Below are 19,286 nucleotides of genomic sequence, written 5' to 3'. Positions count from 1 at the left end.
CAGGTAGCCTTCAAGACCTTATCTATTGTTACAAATCCGAATGCACTCAGCAAAAACCCAATGTTGTTTACTCTAATGGGACCAGAGCCTGGCGTTTCTATGTGAACATAATGTGTATTCCCCATCAAAAGTGATTTTTTTAATGGCCTCCTTAACAAGATAATCCATCAAGGAACTGGTGACAACTGCACCCAGTAACCTACTTAACAGATCCAGTTTGACAACAATTACACATTACTGCATGTCATGAAGGCAGGGTGTAACTTGATATTAAATACAGCAAACACATTTGACAGTGGACCATAGCTGCTTGAGAAGGTTGAAGGTGCTGACTTCTGAGCAGAAGAATTGTTTGGCTTTGGGGTAATACTGACTTGGGACTGGAATGGAGAAAACATCTATTGCATATGAGGGTAGTTAAATCATCACCAGATTCAAGAAAAGGCTTGAGTTTGTGGATGTCTCTCCATTTTGAAATAAAAGATCCAATTGATAGTGTGCGTTTATGTGACTGGGATGGAACTGCAATGAGAGAAATATATTTTATATATATCTTTATAATGTATACATCTTGCAAAAGAGTAAAGCAATAGCTATTAACAGTTCCAGTGAACAATTCACTATACATATAATATTATGAATGTTCAGGAAAAAGTCACAGTTTTTCTGGATCTTTGGGAATATTTTGATTTGAGACAACATTTTATCACAGGGAAATTTGCCATCCCACAGGTAATGAGAATTTGGAAACTATTTCACAAGAAATACTGAGAATTATTCTGCATCTGATCTATGTACTACCTGTATTTAAGTATTGCCAAATATTTACAATTGTTAGAAAGTCATAATCTAAGTGATCTTTAAATGCTTGGTGTTTTTAAAGAGTCAAAAGTTAATTTAGTACAAATCAGGTATTTAAAATTCACACCTACATTTCAGGTTCAGTTACAGGAAGCTTGGGATCAGTCTGACTGTTGGTTACCTTACAGATACAAATAAATCTTTCAGGGAATAGAGGAAATACCAAGGTCTAAATAATATGGAATGGTTGTAGTGTGAAAAGGCATGCTGGAGTTTGTCAGTGAGGGCTAGTCCACATTTAAAGTTCCTTTGTTCCTAAGGCAGAAGAAAACAGAATTCACTGGCAGAGATGCAGCTTCTATCAGTAACATACATTCCTGACATTTTCCAAATAACTCACCTTGCCAAAAAGCCTAAATAAACTTCAGAACATTTGGCAGAGTGAGCTGAATCTCTTCACTACATGATTTTGCTTGAGTGCTTATGTCAGAGGTATAATGTCTTCTTGACTCTTCTGTTTCTTATGTTTTAGCAAATAAAATCTTACTGTATAATCCAGGCTCTAATTTTCACTGTTTTGAATGATCTAATCCTGGAGATCACTACTGGTGTACAGTAACACAGAATAGTTTGTTCCTGAAATATCCCTTCAAACTTATTTTGCTTATAAAGTTCAGTTCATGCTTTGCCTTCATTACAAACAACATACCAATGTATCTGTAACAGGCATCTTTTCCAAAAAGAGGAACAACTTTTACCTGCAGAGTGGTTTTTGTTTAGTTTGGGATAATAATGTTTCTTTTTTTCATTCATCAAATGAAATGAACTGTGCTGACAAAACTACCTACTTCCTGAGGTAAAAGCTGATGGTCCTGAGCAAAAAAAATTCATCATTTGGAAGCAAACCGAGTTTTCATTCTAACCTATTTTCACTCTGAGAGCAGATTTCCATGTAAAAATCAATAAGATACTCAAATACCTTTCTATTGCAACAGTGAAAAATTTGGTGAGAGTAACACACAAGATGAAATCAGGTGTTGGACTGGCAGGATATTAATGTGGTAGCAACCATTTTAGTTTATCGTGGGTATCAGCCATGAGATGGCAGATCTCTGCAGCTGGAGTGGTGAAACAGCTTGGCTGGGCATTTTGGGAGACAGAGAATAACTGAAAGTGTGGCTACTGTTGACCCAAAGACAGGCAAAATCATCTGCTAATGGTAAACGACCTCTTTGAGTCACATAAGCTCCAGGGGAAGTTGAGTCTGACAAGTGCAACTTGAGCTGATCATCTTTCAGTCAGGTTCCATCCAGGATAATGTACTTTGTGGGTTTTCAGCAGGGTTTTTATCATGTTTCACATATCCTGATGGGTAGGCCCTTCTGGCATTCTGCTGAGCTGACTTGAGCCTCTCCACACTATACTGCAAACCTGTGGTACAGAGGGATCCTGACTGATTTTTTAGTGTTGGGAGTGAGATGGGAATATGCCACGCTCATTCACTAGTGGCCTACAGAGTATGGCATTTAAACACATGTATAACTTATTAAATACATTAATATTCTCATTGGCTGCTTAAAATCAATTCCTTTGATGGTTCATAACTGTATTCACAATATTCTACAATTGTCTCATACCTGTAAAGTATATATGCAGCTTGTTGAAAGAGTGGGTCTTGCACTTTCAGTCCAGGCCTGTAATGCCAAATCAACGTATCTCACTTCTGTCAAATCTTCTGTGTACTGCATGACTAGGATATATTGTGATAATGTGTATTAGTAAGGTAAATTATTATATGATACATATTAATATTATAAAAGTATAATTAATATTAATATATAACTTTATAGCCTTACAAGCCAACACAGAAATACGTGCAAAACTTTGTCAGTATTATCAAGGGAGACATAACCACAAATAGTATATCAAAAGCATCAGCACAAAAAGGCTACATTGACTCTTGGAGACACTCAAGAGCTGGGCTCATCCTGCTGCTATGTGACTAGATAAATGCTTGCTGTGTGACTGAAAAGCAGTTCATAGAATAATGAACATCTGGAGGTCACACAGACCACATCTCCTTGGGGATAGCAGTTTTGGATTCTTTTTCCCTTATCTAATTGGAATTTCTCATGATGCAGCTTGTGTCTGTTAGGATTTCTGCTGTGTCCCTCTGAGAAGTCTTCTCTTTCTAAGGCTGACCTAACCCTGCTCACTCAGCTTGTCCTCACACACCAAGTGCCCCACTGCCTTTATCACCCTGGTGGTCCATGTTGGGTGTCAATGTATTTCTTGTACAGGGGAGTCCAAAACTGAAAATGGGACTCCAGCTGCAGTTTCACAACTGTCAAGCAGGTGGGAAGAAACACCTGCCTTGACCTGCTGGCCACACTCCTGCTAGTACACTCCTGCTTATCTCTGCTCACATGATGGGCCTGAATTAAGGGATGTGCTACACATGTTTAAAATTGCTTTAAACAAACATGCAAATAATCCTTTTCCCCTTATTCTCACAGCAAAACCTAGACTTAGTGCCATAACTGTTTGCAGTATAGATTTTCCTATTAACAACTCAACACAGAAGCACTGCGCCCAAAACTCAAGCATTAGTACTTACATAGTCTCATTAAAATCCTATAAAACTTCTCACAGACAAGAAAATTCTAGCCATTAAATCCTCTGAATAATATTACTATAAAATCTTGCACTTCATCACCACCCTTACAGACAAATTTTTTGCAAAACTGCAGTGCTAAAGGAGCTGATAATATCGTAGGTTTATATAATGCTTCTTTTCCTTATTATAGTTTCTTTGCAGGCTTCTCAGACGTGCTCCAACAGGTGATGTATGTTTTCCCTGTCAGCTCTCCTCCCTAACTAAATAATTTACTTTGTAATGTAATAAATGTCGGGCGTATGCTTCCCAGCATGGATGCTTGAATCTAACATTCCATCAGACAAGCTTTGATTATAGGCTTTTTTTAATTATGAATCTACAAGGCAGGCCTGGCACAATTCTGTCACGAAACCAGTACATTGGTGATCTTGAGGTAAATGTAAAAAAATACAGTCTATAAATGAAACTGTATCTCCTTTATGTTCAACAGATTAGGATTTACTAGTTCTCATTTCAAGACAAAATTGAGGTTGGGTATTTCCAAATGTGGGTGCCTAAATATATAAGGACATACATATGATGTAAAAGCAGTGTTCACTATATGAAGGTTCACTGTTAAGGTTGAAGAAATCTGAAAATAAAGAATCTTAGGTAAAGACTGTCTTCCCAACATTTCTGCAAGTCAAACCCCTTCTCTGCAGATTCCTGTATTTGAAAACATTGGCCCTGGGCTTTAGGACATACTATTTCAAACAGATAAACCTGTCTCTGTCATCACTGGTAAATCCCTGACAAAAACAGGACAGGTTTTACTCTCTATTTAAAAAGTGAAATACTATAGCAAAATTTAGCACTGTGGTATGGTAGCAGTTTTCCAAAATTACCACCAACAAAAGATTTATACCTTTGAACAGTTGCTGTTGAAGAACTACCACGGAATAAAACAAAGTCCAGTCTATGTATGCCATTTAAAAAATCTATTTAATGTATGTATTACACTTCACATGCAAAACCAGGTTTTACTCAATATTTAGCATTTCCTGTAACACACCAGGCTGATGGGTGTCATCCTCTCAGCAAACTTAAAACAGATCTGACATCTTTTCTGGCCTGGTGGAGCATTTGTTATGATTGTTCTTCATTACAATTTAAATTGCATATAGTAGCACCAACAGAAAGAAGAGATTTTTGCCTTACCTTCTTTTACTTTTAGAAGAGCTATAGTTATAAACTGAACCAGATTCTCTCAAATTACTATGGACTTATAGTAAAAGTTCCACCATCTCTCTACTATTTTTTAAATTACAGCAAGAAGATGAGTGCAGTCATATTTTTCAGGATATTTCTTGCCTGTGAGCTATAAAAGCATCAGTAAGGCACTCTGTTGAAAAACTTAGTCTTGCTTTGAAATGATGCTTATTACAAAAGTAAGGATGTTTTTGGCAGAGAAGAATTAAGAATAGTATCTTTCCCTTTTTATGAGGGAAGAAAGGAGGGATAAAATATTCACATGTATTTATATTCATAATTTAAATTTTATCTGATTCTTCTTTCAGTTTGGAAGACTTCTGTTTCAAGCTAGGCAAGTTTTCCTACATACGTATTTCCAAAGAACCATAAAGTATGTGTCATGACTCCCCTATTCTCTCCTATTTTAAAAAATACAAATGAATCACTTTGGAACCCTTGATTTGAAATACGTGGAATACTTTGTAGTTCAACCATCTTTTATGCTTACTTGCCTTTGCTGAGAGCACCACCTCCATAAACACCAGTAAATATAAAAAGCACATGGCATAATGGGTAATTTCCCAAAATAAGATCATGTAATACAGTAAAAATGACCGTACACATGGAACAAAAGGAGAGCACATACTCAGTCTTAAGTGTCAGCTTCAGCAATGCAAACCTGTTCCTGAACTTTGATCTAGAAAATTTTATGTCAGATGAGTTGAACACATGTATTTATAGCCTGAAGTTCTAGGACTGGTTTTCATGCTAAATAAAAATGCAACCACTATAAATGTGAGTGTTAGAACCAGAACGAAGAGGATTATGGGTTAAGAGCAACATGACACAGGTTTTTTCTTAACTGGCATAATGTAATAGATGACGGATAGTTGCATTAACCTCTTTAGAAAGACAAGGTTCTTTCCATATTTAGCATACTGCCTTTCTTCCTGTTCTAATGCGAAAAATTTACCTAATTTCCAGTGTAGAACCAAGAATGAAGCCTGCATGATGTATAGAGCACTAAATTTTGTGCACCAAATCAATAAGACAAGTCCACTGTCTTGAAGACATCTGCATTCTTTTTAGTGTAGGGAGAATTTGGTATCCATGAAAGCTTTTATTTGACTGTAGTGAGTCAGGACCTGCTCAAGCAGGCTGCATTAGCCAAGATGAAAACACAGAAATGGGTGCTTGTGGGCACTGGTCTTGGTATTGGTGTCTCCTTCCAGGACTATTTATGCATTTTGAAGTGGACAAACTTGAGCAAAAATCAACAGAGGTATTTGGAGTTGCATCCAGGACTAGGATTCTTCTTCTACCCCATCCAAAGGCAGACTTTATCGCAAAGCTATGACCAGATCCTTCTGCCCTTGTGAATTTTGCATTGCTAGCTTCATGGCTGTACATGAACTTCAGCAGAAGACCTGAAAACCTCTTCTCCAGTCTGGAGCTAAGGCACCCTCTGGAAAAAATGGCTTTGAATTAAAACAAGGAGGACAACCAGCTTCCCAATTGTTTTACATGGACTCTAACCCCTAGACTATTACACAAGAATTAAACCTAGGTGGTTTAAAACTCTGCTAACAAATTTCAGATTTCACGTAGTCCAGAATACTGTGGAAGGTACTGTTGAACTAAGACACCAGTGTTTCCATGGCCTGAAATTCCCAAGTCCTTCTGTGGATCTGTGCCTACATTTACAGACAGTCACAGGCAGGGAACAGGTCTTCACAGTGGTGACTTGGCACTCAAAGCACTGTGGTTGTGATACCTACAGAGACTTTTTTAAAGCAGCATTTAATTCTGGTGATTCACAGCCATGATGATTATAAACTTATTTCTCTAATCTCTCCCCCTGCTCTCCATTTCCCTCTAAAACTGGTGTTACATCATGTTGTCTGTCACCTGTCATAAACCACAAAATAATCTGAAAGCATGACCAGATCTGATATCTGTAAATCTCAAATATTCATTTTGTCTACTTCAAAAATTGTTTTGTATACAAGAAAAAAAAATCTAACACTGAGGTAAACTTTATGAAGAAATCATAACACTGTTTCAACGTATCACAAATGCTCCTTTAGAATAACTTGCACTGACTCATGGCAAGATCTTTTGTGGTGACTAGTTCCTCACAAAACTTCAGTAAATAGGTCCCATCTGGAACACGAGCAGCTCTGTGCTCTGCTTCCTGATGATGCAGTACATCAAACAAATCCCCCAGACACTCCTCACTGCAGGCTCAGTGTCTGTCTGGTGGTGGTCATGGAGCCAAAACTGTGAGAACCGACATTGTAGATCAGAATGAGCAGGAAAAAGGGTATGAAAATACAAGAAGAATACATAACTAAGAATGCCTGCTACTGCATAAGAGTCTTAGATTTCACAGCTTAATTCCTATTCTTGCATTTTAAGTGGGTAATTTTCTCCATCCAGTACAGTTATAGATCTTCCCTTAAAGGCTTTTTCCTGTGGCAACTGCACACTGAGTCCCTGTCATCAGGCTGAGGTACAAGTTCCATTCCATCCCGTATTTCAGGTTTGCTGGCTTGGCGTTCGGCATATTTCTGAAATATGTAAACAACATTTAAGAATGCTATAAGCATCAACATATAATTCATGAAGCAGAATTTTCCTCCTCCCTTCCACTAGAAGCCTACCTTTATCCAGGTATATGGATATGCCATTGTTCACAGCCTCTGCACAAGGTGTCTTTGTAACATGCCTACTAATGGGCTACATTGCCTCTGAAAACCTCCTTTCATGTTTCTGCCTATTATAATGGTAACTTGAATACTGTCATCATTTGTCCCCAATCACTTCATGCAGATAGCATATAAATGTCATTTTTGTACACTGAAGAGTTCCAAACTTTGTGTTAACTTGTGGCTGGTGAAGCTGGCATCTAACTGCACAGCAGTACAGGAAAAAGATACTTTCAGAGAAGAGAAACTTCATTCACTAGGGATTTGCATTTTCTAAGGAAGAAATGACTACTGGGCCTGCTTCATCCCCTACACTCTACTAGTCACACTTCTGGAACTTCTTTTCCATATATTCATTGTTCTGTAGTGGAGTAGCTCACGATGTAAGTGTGAGAAGTGTGAAGGGAAAAAGGAAGAAAACTGGACATACAGATTATCTCCTACAGAGATCTACTGGAAACCAAATACCAAGTGACAATGAAAACAGGGCTGATTGAGGATGGGGGCAAAAAAAAATTCCTGATTCTGTAAAATAACTACTACATCAGGTAGCTTCTTTAATGAAGAAGCAGGGCTTAGCAAAGCTTTCACACTGCTCTCCTATGAATAATATGTACCATGTGTGCTACTGATTTAAGTAATGACTGAATATGAAATTTGTAGCAACAGCAGCAGCTGGGGGGAGAGTAATAAAGTGATCTATTATACTCACCTGGAGCACTTTATAATAGTAGCAGTAAAACCTGTGAGGCTGAAGTAATTCTCTTGCCATTAGTTGTCCTTCTTTAGCAATTTTTCTTGCTTCCTCATCATTTTTCTGGAAAATTCAGATGAAACAAATGAGTAACAGAGCAATCAGTGAGTTACTCAAAGCCTGACTAGCATTAGAAGTTTTATTAAATGGGCTATTCAAATCTACAAAATTAACTGCAATTACTGGTAGATTGCAAATGCATGATTAAAATTGCAGATTTGTTTAAAAATACTGGATTGCTTTTATTGCCACTACTGCTGCCTTAGGGCTATCAATAACAACTTTCATGACTAACTGTACAATTTTGAAAACTCAGTTGATTACTGCTCTACCTTTTTGTCCAAGCCACAGGCCTCTTCAAAATCAGTTCCAATACCTCCCAGACCTACTTAGTTTTATGGAGGACAAAACCACAGCTCTTGTCCTGTCCAAGGCAATGGAATTCAATGTCTTCTTTTCAAAAATAACTGCATGAATTCATGTACTTTTATTCTCAAGCTTTTTAAGTCTATGTTTCAAAGCTTTTGGTATCCTCCTCTGATTCCTTAGGTAGAATTACAGTACTCTCAGAAGATAAACTCCTCCTGTGCTTTTTCAACCTCAACAGCACTTTGACTTAAAGCACGAATGGTGTTTTCAATCACAGAATTGTATCTGTTTGCTTGCAGGATCCCAGCCTCTCACTCTGAGCATGTTACAGAGAGCAGCAATATTTTGTACATTCAAACAGAACATGCAGTAACTTCTGCCCAAGTCAGAACCTAAAAAAGGCTACAGCATTAATTAAGTACTATCTAGGAATCTGGTTTTTCTTTCACAATTACTTTAGTCAGTATGCTAAGGCTCTGACTCATGAACTCTTCTGCCCATACTTAAAATGAACACTTAAGTACTGGCTAAATAGAGATGGTTATTTCAAATAAGGCCTTCCCATTTTATACTAACAACAAAATGTACTTCCTTTATTCCAGGATCTCAATAGAGTTCATGCAATATATATATATGTGTGTGTGTGCGTGTGTAAATACAAAAGAATATACGAAGATACTATTAAGATAAATTGTTTACTTGTTTGTTCATCACTTTGAACTTGAATCAATAATGGAACTTACCTTAGCCCATTTTATTTTCTCTAGCAAGTCCTCTAAGTTTCTCTTAACTGGAACATAATGTTTCCAAGGTTTTAATCCAATATAAAAGTGTTCATAGTACTGGGAATCTTGCTTCAATACCAGGCTGTCTCCCAGCAGGAGGTACGGAAACCTGTAAGCTGCTACGGTGCCATCTACATTCACTTGGTATTTGTACTACAGCGTGAAGAGAGAGGAAAAGAGGTGAAATGTTTTGTATCAGAATGGGAACAATGACTGTGTAAATTACTATTTTAACAGGCAAGAAGTATCATGTTTATTCATTTTCATCTTCAAACTCGTTTCAGCGTTAAGCACATGTGGTTTCATGGTCTTCTGGATAACATAATAGAAAAAGGATTTGTTTTCAACACGAGGCTGACAGTCAAGAACTTTTGTGTCACATGAGATGCCTGATGGGTGTCCCAGTGAAGTGTCTTGGGACAGAGCAGGGGCTACAGCAGGGAAGGAAATAAAACTCATCTATACTTCAATTCAAACAGAGTAAATTTATTCGGACTTAACATTATTATATAGAATAACCTGCAACATATTATTATATAAAATAAGCTGAAACATTATACTAGAAATAACCATTAATGTACTGCTTTGGCAGATGTTCTTGGCTGTTACAGCATTTCTCAAATACTGAACTTCAGAACTGAATTTCAATTGCTATATATTATAATGGCTTTATACAGGACTCTGCCCCCTTTATTTTTTTATATCTTTCTTGCAGTAGAACTTGTATGTTAAAGTACAACAAAACCACTCATCTATTTTTCTAATTTGTTACTACAAAGACTCTTTCTGACATCCATAGTGTACTTGCAATGGATATAACATGTGTTCATTGTTTTCATATTTACCCCAAATCAAAGAAACCCTGATGGTGAGAAATCCTATTTCTCAGTCTATTAAAACATCTCTAAAGGTCTTTCTCTACAAGTATGTCACACTAGGACATTGATTACAGGTGGTTTATCTAGTCTGCATGGACCTGTGCTCCTACAGCAGCCTAACTGTTTTGTTTACTGAAAAGAATTAATAAAAGTAAGCTTTGTCTTTTCAGTTGGTAAGAACTTGACAACAAAATTAATCCAACACTATAATTTGATTGCTACCTTAAAGAAGTCAAAGAAACCCATCAGCTGAGCCTTCCCCAGCTCTTTTTCTTTTTCTCTGAAGAAGAAATATCCAGTTATTCCAGCATCTAGTAGTTCTGGATTTTCCTTGGATAACTTGACAAGATGGAGACGTTCTTCTCGGCTGTCTCGACCTCTGAACAAAGCCCGCTCAGTTTTGTTTTCCCAGAAGGGGCCTATGAGCAGTGAGTGATAAGGCAAAAGCAAACAGCAGTGAAATGTTCAGGATCTGTTCAAGGCAAATAAGGAACTTTGTTGGACAGTGGCATTACACTCGGAGACATGGTAGGACAGGCATGATTTCCCATAACCACTTATTCATCACAGGGTTAAACTCCTAATTCTGGTTTGAATTTTGGGATGAGAAACTCATACAAGGAAAATTGGAGAATTGCTTTCCCACTCAACAATTTTGTATTTCAATAACTTCAACTATCTTGAAAGCTACCTAAGGCATTATAATAAAACATGTAAGGAATATACTAATAATTAAAGCAATTCTCCATCCATAAAGCCTGCCACAATAACCTAATTTCTTTAGTAAAATCCACCTCTGTTACCCAGTTTAGTAGGTCCTTGAAGAACCACTTAGTGATGCCTTAAAAAAGAAAATAAATGCCTATGTTGTCCTCTAAACACTTAGCAAGAGTCTGAAAGACTTAATCTCTGCTTACTGCATTAACCATGCCCTTCCTCACCTTTCTTCTTTCTGCTGAAAATTTCCCTAAAGGACCTACTAAATGGAGTAGTCTCTCACTGTCTCCTAATTGGAAAAGCAGCTGTACGAAACCAGTAAACAAACAATGACTCTAACTGATCATTTAATTGAAAGATTTAATTTAAAAACTAATAAAGAAAAGAGGAACAGTTTTACTCCTTAGGTATTGCTTATGCCATTTGTTGGATCCCTGAGTATTCTTTAATTTTCTGAGGGACAGGAAGACACCTGTAAAGCTGTCTCTCCTCTTCCAAAGCCAGAAAAGCAATTCAAGAGGTCTCACTCTGAGGTATTTTTTCATATAGGCAATGTTTTCTAATTTGAAAGAGGCTGCAGCACAGTATCAGCTTACTTCTTTCAGGATTCAAATTAATTTTTTGTAAACAGAACACTGGGCCACAACACAGTCAGGAAACTGGTTACTGTTTGATTAGAAGAAACACATTTGAGCCCTTTACTGAGAAGAAAGGCCTTTTAATTACATTTAGTCATTCTTTTGCCAGGTCACAGTAGGCATCTTCTGGATACCTTTAAAGTAAAATTCACATTTATTGCAAACTGGACTTATTAAATTTTGGTTCTAAATGATACACCTGCTTAGTGGCAGTGTTGAAAAGTGTTTGCAATCTGTAAAGACTAAGCTTGTATTCAGAGATGTGCCAGGGCACTTTTAAGTGAAGACTTCAACACGTTATTTGAATGCAACTTGTTTCTTCTATGGAAATCACAAAATTCTTTTTAAATCCAGTTTCTAATTCACCTGTATTTCCTTGAATGGAAAGGAGGTCATTGGTGACTCCACGCAGGGTTTCCAGAGTCGAGTGGGTTACATCATACGTTGGCAGGATGATATCTCTGGAATCCACAGAGCCACACCAGGAGATGACAGGTACAGGCCCAGGGGTGTCATTAGCTTTCCGATGCTCAACTGGCCAGTCTCCAACATTGAGATAAAACTCCACGTCAGGAAGACGAACCTAGATGTGTACCCAAGAAAGGATAATAACAAAGAGAAGCTGTCTGTCACTCTTAGATCTATTCCTCAGTTCTGCCATGTCACTCAGACTCAGTGCACCTACTGGATAGTTCATAGATTTAGCTGTGCTTAATGTCTGAATTCTAAGCTTCTGCCCAGCAAGCAAGTTTGAAAGGAACACCCAGAGGCCCAAAACAGCTCCCAGTTGGGCCTTAGCCCTTGGAGCTTTCCAAGCATTTTCATTACTGCTAGGACCAGCCCCCACACATTACTCCTAACACCCAATGTCGTCTTGATGGAACGTCAGATCTTACTTCAAGAATTATACCTGTGAAGATAGAACAACAATTGCAGTACTGCCATATTTAATTATGCTTAGCCTGGACAAGAGACGACTGAGAGGGGATCTTGTCAATGCTCACAAATATCTCAAGGGCAGCTGTCAAGAGGATGAGGCCAGACTCTTTCCAATGGTGCTCAGCAACAGGACAAGGGGAAACAGGCGTACACCTAAACACAGGAAGTGCCATCTGAATATGAGGGAAAACTTCCTTACTGTGAGGATGATGGGGCCATGGAACAGACTGCCCAGACAGGCTGGGGATATTCAAAACCCACCCCGGAGATGATCCTGTGCAACCAGTTCTAGGTGAACCTGCTTCAGCAAGGGAGTTGGACTAGATGTTCTCCAGAGGTCCCTTCCCACCCCAACCACTCTGCGGTTCTGTGATATTGCCTTAATAGTCTGACATGATCCAAACCGATACCTTCCTGGCCAGCGACAGGAACATTTCATCGGAGAACATCTTGAAGTCTGTGTACTTCCCTAAGGAGCGCCGGTAGATGTGATTATCCAGGATAGTGTAATGAACAATAGCACCTCTTGTTTGGCTGAACTTTGCTGGGATTTCCTTAAGCATTCGCTGCAGGTCAATGGTGGGAAATGAAATGAAGTCTTTTGTAATCTGAGGCTCTTGGGATGGACAGGACATCATGTCCTGCCAGACCTCAGGGTCTTCTACAGGACAGTCACAGTACTCATGATAAACTGGTTCTGTAGAAAACAAAGCACCCAGCGTCTGTATTCATGATTCTACAGCACACGTAATTTATATATTACAGTGGCTTGGCATTTTTATACCATGTTTTCTACAGTTTTCATGAGAAATCATCCTTCCTATAATTTCTGGAATTCTGCAGTGTAACTGAGAAAACAGCAACATTCTTCTCTTTTCAGAAATACAAGACTTTGTATTATTAGGGTGAAATTATTCTGCTAAATGAAGCTCCATTTCTGTCAACCTGCCACGCACATGGAGATTCAGAACTGTTTGAGCTGTCCACAGCTACCACAGCCCAGATACTGCAGTTTCAAATATATCCTAATTCAGAACTTTGACACATTACATTACATCAAAAAATACCCTTACCTTTCAAAATATAAGGTGATTGAGCCACATGCTGATCACCATAAAGTATCTCAATTTTTAAGCCTTTTGTGACACTTGCATACATCCGATACCGCATAAGGAATGTACCATCATTTCTATCCAAAGGCCGAGGCGCGTAAATTCTGGTGACTTCTTTTGGAGAAAGTGCTTTAATTACCACTTTAAACTGTGTTTTTCCTGGCAAGAAGAAAATAAAACCAGACAAAATCACTTTAAGCTATTGGTATTACATCTAGTAAATACAGATAAGGAGCAAACACCACTGAATTAAGACCACAGAATTTAATTTATTTTTCACTACAATTTTTTATTTATACCAAGTTGGTAAAACTAGGTTCCAGTGATGAAATATCATCCTACCAAATATTCTTAGTCATTGCACACCTCTAAATGGAAAACCTGCAGGTGCAGATAAAAAGTTAAATATTTGATTATAAGACAGAAGGAAAGGCTAACAGTATTTTGAAGCTAAGATTAGGTTTTATTCTAAGTTTTCCAGTTAGTGCTCTGAGGAACAATAATCTCCTCTAGAGTAAGAAAGACAGGAAACCAAGTTAAAGTAACAGGAGAAAAGAATACTTGCCAGCTTGTGGAAAGGCAGTTGCAGCATGCAGGAGTCACATACAAATTGTTCAGCTTTGGGCTGCTGCTGACTGTCTTGCACATTTAAAGTCCCAGCTACTGAAAAGCAGGGATAAGAGAATGATAGTAGAGATGTTCCCTGGACATCTGTCTGACCTGTGCTTAAAGACTACTAGCATTTCATCATTAATGCACTAAGATATGGAATAATTTATGGACAATATGAGTATGCATAAACATAAATCTGTTATAGTCTTTAGTTCTATCACAAGTGGTCATTGTCAACTTCATTAATTTAAAAAAAAGGAGGAGGACAAATTATTTATAAAGTGTAACAGTCTAAGCATTGTGAACCAAAGAAATACAATGAATGCTACCACCAAGTAGTATACAGAAATAAATGAAAATGAAAAAAATCCAGATAAAATCAAGAGGTTACTAAAATCTGAATATGTCCCAACAGCACTAAATGGTTGAGATGTCAAAATTAACTCTATATTTTGCATCCACAGATAAATGCACAGATATGGTAAGGACCAGTCTTTTAATGATTAATCATGTCTTCCTTAGATCACTGAGTCTTTAAATTTGATTCAAGTGAAATACTGTGCAAGAATATTCAGATTAAATTACTCTCCCGAAGGAATTAACATCTCTGCCTCTAAACGTCACTGCAAGTCACAACCACCATTTAAAATTTGCTTCAAAGTATGTGACTTCAACCAAGTACCCTCTCCCTATGAATATCACCTAGTATTATTTGGATGAAGAAGTATTCACATCCAGAGCACGTCATGAGGTTCACAAAGAAAACTGTTTCCTGTTGGTATCACGTCATTGTCTCCTTGTACCCATTTTATTAAACAGCATTTTTACTGGGTATAGTGATCTCTCACTGAAGAAAAGTAAGTTTTCAGCTTAAAAATAAAAATGAATGAATATTGTTAAATCAGGAGTCAGATATTACTGAATTTTATATCCTTGTCCTCTCCTACAGGAAGTAACTAAATGGGTCTTTTATCCTGCTGGATAAATGACCAGAGATGAGGTCTCTGCTCTAGAAATGAGGAGCCCTTGATCTACCCAAAGAACATGGTAGATTTAGTTGGTGGTATTTAGACATAGGAATAATTTGATAAGGGAAGTGACTGATAACAAAGCTTTCTGGGGAAAAGCTAACACCACTGAAAGTGAAGGGGAAGAAAAATGAGACTGAGTATCTCATGTAAGTACAAATAATTCATTGGAGAAAACAGACCTCTTTTTTGTAATTTACAACATTCATTGTGTAATGGGGCCAAGGCCTCTACTGTATATTTAATCATGACAGCTTTTTGCTGATTTTTATTTTTTATTTGGAGGAAGTTACCATGGTACTTTCACTCATGTTTTTTTTGTTTCTCTCAGTCCAAAGGAATTACAAAAGAAAAATGCATCCCTGTTGAATCAGCACCACTAGTACTCCTCTGTTACCCTGAAAACATGTCTGGGACAACATTTTAGGTACAAAATAATTTCCCAGGACTGAAGAGACACTAAAATACAGACATAGTCAAAATGGGATACTTTAAGAAATCCAGATAATGACACCTGCTTTACACATTCTTTTTCTTCTGTGCAGCTTGCCAAAGAGGTACACCACACATGGAGGAAAAAGTGACAAAATGGAGAGAAAGAGAGAAAAAGTAACAATAATGAATTTAGGCAAATTGCTAGAGAAGAACAAAAAACCCTAGTCACCCTATTTCTGACATGTATGCTGAAGAGAAATTAAAAGATCTGAAAAGAAGATTTTTTTTGATTCAACTGTTTTACCAGAATTGTTGCCAGTTACTTTCACAGATGGAAATCACAAAATCATGAATTGTCCCTTTAGTCTGCCACTCACTAAAGGGACACACGAATTATTAGCCTATACTTTCAGAGAGCTGGATGCAAGAATATATGTCCAGTAACAAAGAAATACAGGTCTCGTCCGTGAGCATCACAAAAGCCCAGGGATGATGGTAACCAAAGACCCAAAGGGAGGCCCTGCAGTGCCCAGGTATGAAGGTGACTGAACTGAAATGTACAACTCTGTCTGCAGCACTGGACCGAGAGCTGGAACAAGCATGCCCTGCTCTTTGAAAGCATTTGGTGAAACCTGCAAGGATACCTGGGAGGGCTTGAAAAATATTTATTAGCACAGTATAATCTAAACAACAGTTAACAGCTGATTTTATCACGGTCAATAGTATATAAAGACATGGTTGGCAGTTGTTAAACCTAGGATAAGACCTAGCAGAAAAGAAGGATAAGACTTATCCAAGTAGCCAAAGGAAAAAATATATGCAGTTTACACTAAAAGAAAGTTCTGTATTTTCAGCAGGGATTTTCTTAATCTTTGAAATAATTTTTCTAGGGAAAGAATGAATTCTGCATCATTCGACATCTTCCTGCAAAGGCAGGTCAAAACAGTTACAGCCTCTGGGTTGAAATTCCAGTGTAATGTGCAACGGCGCATATCAATTTTGGTGAACAGACTAGATATTCAGAAAACAATTCTGGATTTAAAATCTACTAATTATGCTATACAAGTTTAATAATGGATCCCAGTAAGTCCTGACTCACTTGACTGAAATTCTAATGCAAACAAAAACCAATTTAATAGATTTTGACACATTTCACAAATGTGATGCCTTAACTGTAGCTCTGCTGCTCTGATCACAGTGTTCCTGTTTTGCAATGGGGGCGATAATGTTGGTTTTTTGCTAACTCAACAGGTATATTTTGAGTTGTTTTTAGTTTATGTTGGAGAGCAGTGCCTGAATGAATATTGTTAATTGTAATTCTTAATGACATTTTACAGATTTGAACATTTTAAATCATTACAGAACAGAAGTTTATAGCTAGGGTCTCTACGAATACTTTAAACAGTGCTCATGCACTGGAACATGATGAACTCTACCACTAATTTTTTTAAGGATCCTTGGCACCCTCCTAAACAATTCCTGGCATGGGACAGCAGTTAGCACAGGTCAAGGCAACAGCTCTTCCCTGCTGGCAGCACGCATGCTCTGTCTGACTGGAGGCCACAGCAGGTCACGGGATGAATGGAGAACACTCCATGCCAGATGGCACTGGGACTTGGAAACTTTCCTGGGACACTGAATTTATTAGCATAAATACGAACACACACACACAAACACACTGCAATCAAAACTAGGTTCTCAGTACCCATGTCCTCCCAGTTTATCTTGGAGGACTTACACTAGCATCAGAATCCAATTGAACTTCACACCTTTCCACCTTTAGCAACCTGTTGTTTGAACCCAGGGCTCTCCCTGTGCAGCTGCTATCAGCCTCCGTCCCACTGGCAGCGAGCATGCAGTCACATTCTGGAAAACCGCGCTGACATCCAGCACCAAGCTGCAACAGCAGATGGAGAAAGCCCACACCAGAAATATCTGAAATATCCATGCTCCTGTCAGACTGAAGACATACCCTGTGTAACATACGGCTACTCCTTAATTCTGCAAGCAGCAGCTTTCTAACTAACAAGACATGGAGAGGCCATGCATACCTGGGATGCCCCCTCAGTATCATCTCTGTGAACAGTAAATAATACACTGCAAATTAAGTAGCTTCTACCCTATGTAAATTAGCAAAACAAGATTTCCTCTGGGGATATCTCAGGGTTATCTTCATTAAGGAATCTCTGACACAAAAGTAATTATTATTCCAAATTTAAACTATTAACACAGAGTGTGTGGAGTTAACTTTGCAGCAGCAAACAGCTGACTGGCATCATACCACTGGCCTGCAAGAACAAACCCAACTCCCACCCTTAGGAGGAGTGTTTGGGATGGTTTGTGCTTAGCAAACAACAAATGAAAATTACTCCTTAACGGAACAGCAGTAGGATAACAGAGCCCAGAGGGCTCTGCTGACTGAGACAGAAATTTTAAGCAACTGGTGTGTGTGCGGCAGTAAAAATAATTACGTTACCGCTTCCCAGCTGTGTACCGGGATTTTACATCCACTAGCTGCAGGAACACTGGTTCCTTCTGAGCTTACGGTTCTTTGCTGTAAATGCCATACTGTTTAGAGCAGACTACTGAGTGGGCAGAGGAGGCACTGGGCAGCACCAGAAGAAAGGAGGCTCAGACCATGTGCTTCTCTCGCCATCCTGCGCGTCCCGGGCGCGGAGGGCAGCCCGGGAGCAGTGATGGCACAGCCGCCGCTCAGAACGGGGAAAGGAAGCAAGGAAGCAAGGAGGAGGGGAAGAGGGGAAGGGCTGGGCACCTCCAGCCAGGTTCTGCGGAGAAACCTCAGCCCGGGGTAGGGTCTCCATTCCGCGCCCCTGCCCACGCCGGAGCACACGAACGGTACCTGGCGGGGAGCGGGAGAAGTTGCGTCCGGCCGCGCTGACCGCCTGGATGTAGAAGTACCGCACGGGCACGGTGAGCCCCGCTTCCAGCCCGGGGCCCCACGCCAGGCTCCGCTCGGCGCTGACGGGATCCGCCGGCTCCGCAGACTCCGCCGGCCGCAGCAGCAGCCCCGCGGCGCCCAGCAGCAGCACCAGCAGCACCGGCAGCGGCAGCAGCCCGCGGCCCCCCATGGCCCCGCGGCCCCACCGCAGCCGCTCGGAGGGCTCCGGGGCCTCCTCGGGCCCTGCGCGGCCCCCGCCCGCTCCCCGCCCCGCGGGGCGGCCCGACGGCGCCGGGTAGAGCCCGAGGGAGGCAGGCAGAGGGTCGGGCTTTCTCCGGGCGGATGAATCCGTGTCTGCCTTTCCTGGTTCTCCTCCTCCTCCGGGCCGTCCTGCGATGTCCCCAGGGAGGTCGGGGGGGTGAGAGCCCAGTCCAGCCCGTGTGGGCCGGACCGTGCTGGCGGCGGGAGCGTGCTCTGCCCGCGGGGCTCGGGCACGGGAGCGGGTTGGGAGCCGTGCGCTTCCCCGGAGCCGCGGGAAATACAGCACTGTGAGAGCGGGCTCGGAGCCGCTGGTCTGCGGTTGCCTGTCCTGAGGGGTTTTTCTTCCCTGCCTGTGCGCGCTTTGCGGGACGCGCTGAGGAGCAGGGATCGGGGGGTGTGTCGGCCCCCCTCAAAGAACACGTTAGCTGCGGTTCAGGACACAGCTCAGCCGGCACCCGAACAGCTGGCCTGCAGTTTAGAGAGGAGAAAATCGTCTTTCTCTA

General features: G+C 40.0%; 1 protein-coding gene across 3 annotated transcripts; it reads right to left on the bottom strand.

The window, feature by feature from the left end:
- Window positions 1-3,698: 3,698 nt before the first annotated feature.
- POGLUT3 (protein O-glucosyltransferase 3) lies at window positions 3,699-18,891 on the bottom strand. 3 transcript variants are annotated; one of them, XM_041487306.1, is made up of 9 exons: window positions 18,484-18,621; window positions 14,114-14,208; window positions 13,510-13,707; window positions 12,847-13,133; window positions 11,864-12,080; window positions 10,365-10,561; window positions 9,223-9,417; window positions 8,069-8,173; window positions 3,699-7,218 (listed from the first exon to the last, which is right to left on the bottom strand). In XM_041487306.1, exons 3-9 carry the CDS (start codon window positions 13,604-13,606, stop codon window positions 7,093-7,095), a joined length of 1,224 nt encoding a protein of 407 aa, XP_041343240.1. In that variant the 5' UTR covers window positions 13,607-13,707; window positions 14,114-14,208; window positions 18,484-18,621; the 3' UTR covers window positions 3,699-7,092. The 3 variants fall into 3 exon arrangements, with proteins under 3 accessions (XP_041343240.1, XP_041343239.1, XP_041343238.1); XM_041487305.1 differs by having other exon boundaries at window positions 14,114-14,211; window positions 18,484-18,620; XM_041487304.1 differs by lacking the exon at window positions 14,114-14,208 and having other exon boundaries at window positions 3,700-7,218; window positions 18,484-18,891.
- Window positions 18,892-19,286: the final 395 nt, after the last annotated feature.

Source organism: Pyrgilauda ruficollis, unplaced genomic scaffold (assembly GCF_017590135.1).
Source record: "Pyrgilauda ruficollis isolate IOZ18807 unplaced genomic scaffold, ASM1759013v1 scaffold8, whole genome shotgun sequence".
Lineage (NCBI taxonomy): Eukaryota > Metazoa > Chordata > Aves > Passeriformes > Passeridae > Pyrgilauda > Pyrgilauda ruficollis.
The sequence above is the reverse complement of the archived record's forward strand: the minus strand, read 5'-3'. Positions and strand labels throughout refer to the sequence as shown.

Excerpts from the sequence above, each read along its gene's own strand:
- POGLUT3 (XM_041487304.1), bottom strand. The coding sequence starts at position 18,712 with ATGGGGGGCCGCGGGCTGCTGCCGCTGCCGGTGCTGCTGGTGCTGCTG. Across the intron at positions 13,134-13,509 it reads ATCACCTTATATTTTGAAAG|AACCAGTTTATCATGAGTAC; the intron begins GTAAGGGTATTT and ends TGTTTTCTACAG. Across the intron at positions 10,562-11,863 it reads TTCCATTCAAGGAAATACAG|GCCCCTTCTGGGAAAACAAA; the intron begins GTGAATTAGAAA and ends CACTGCTCATAG.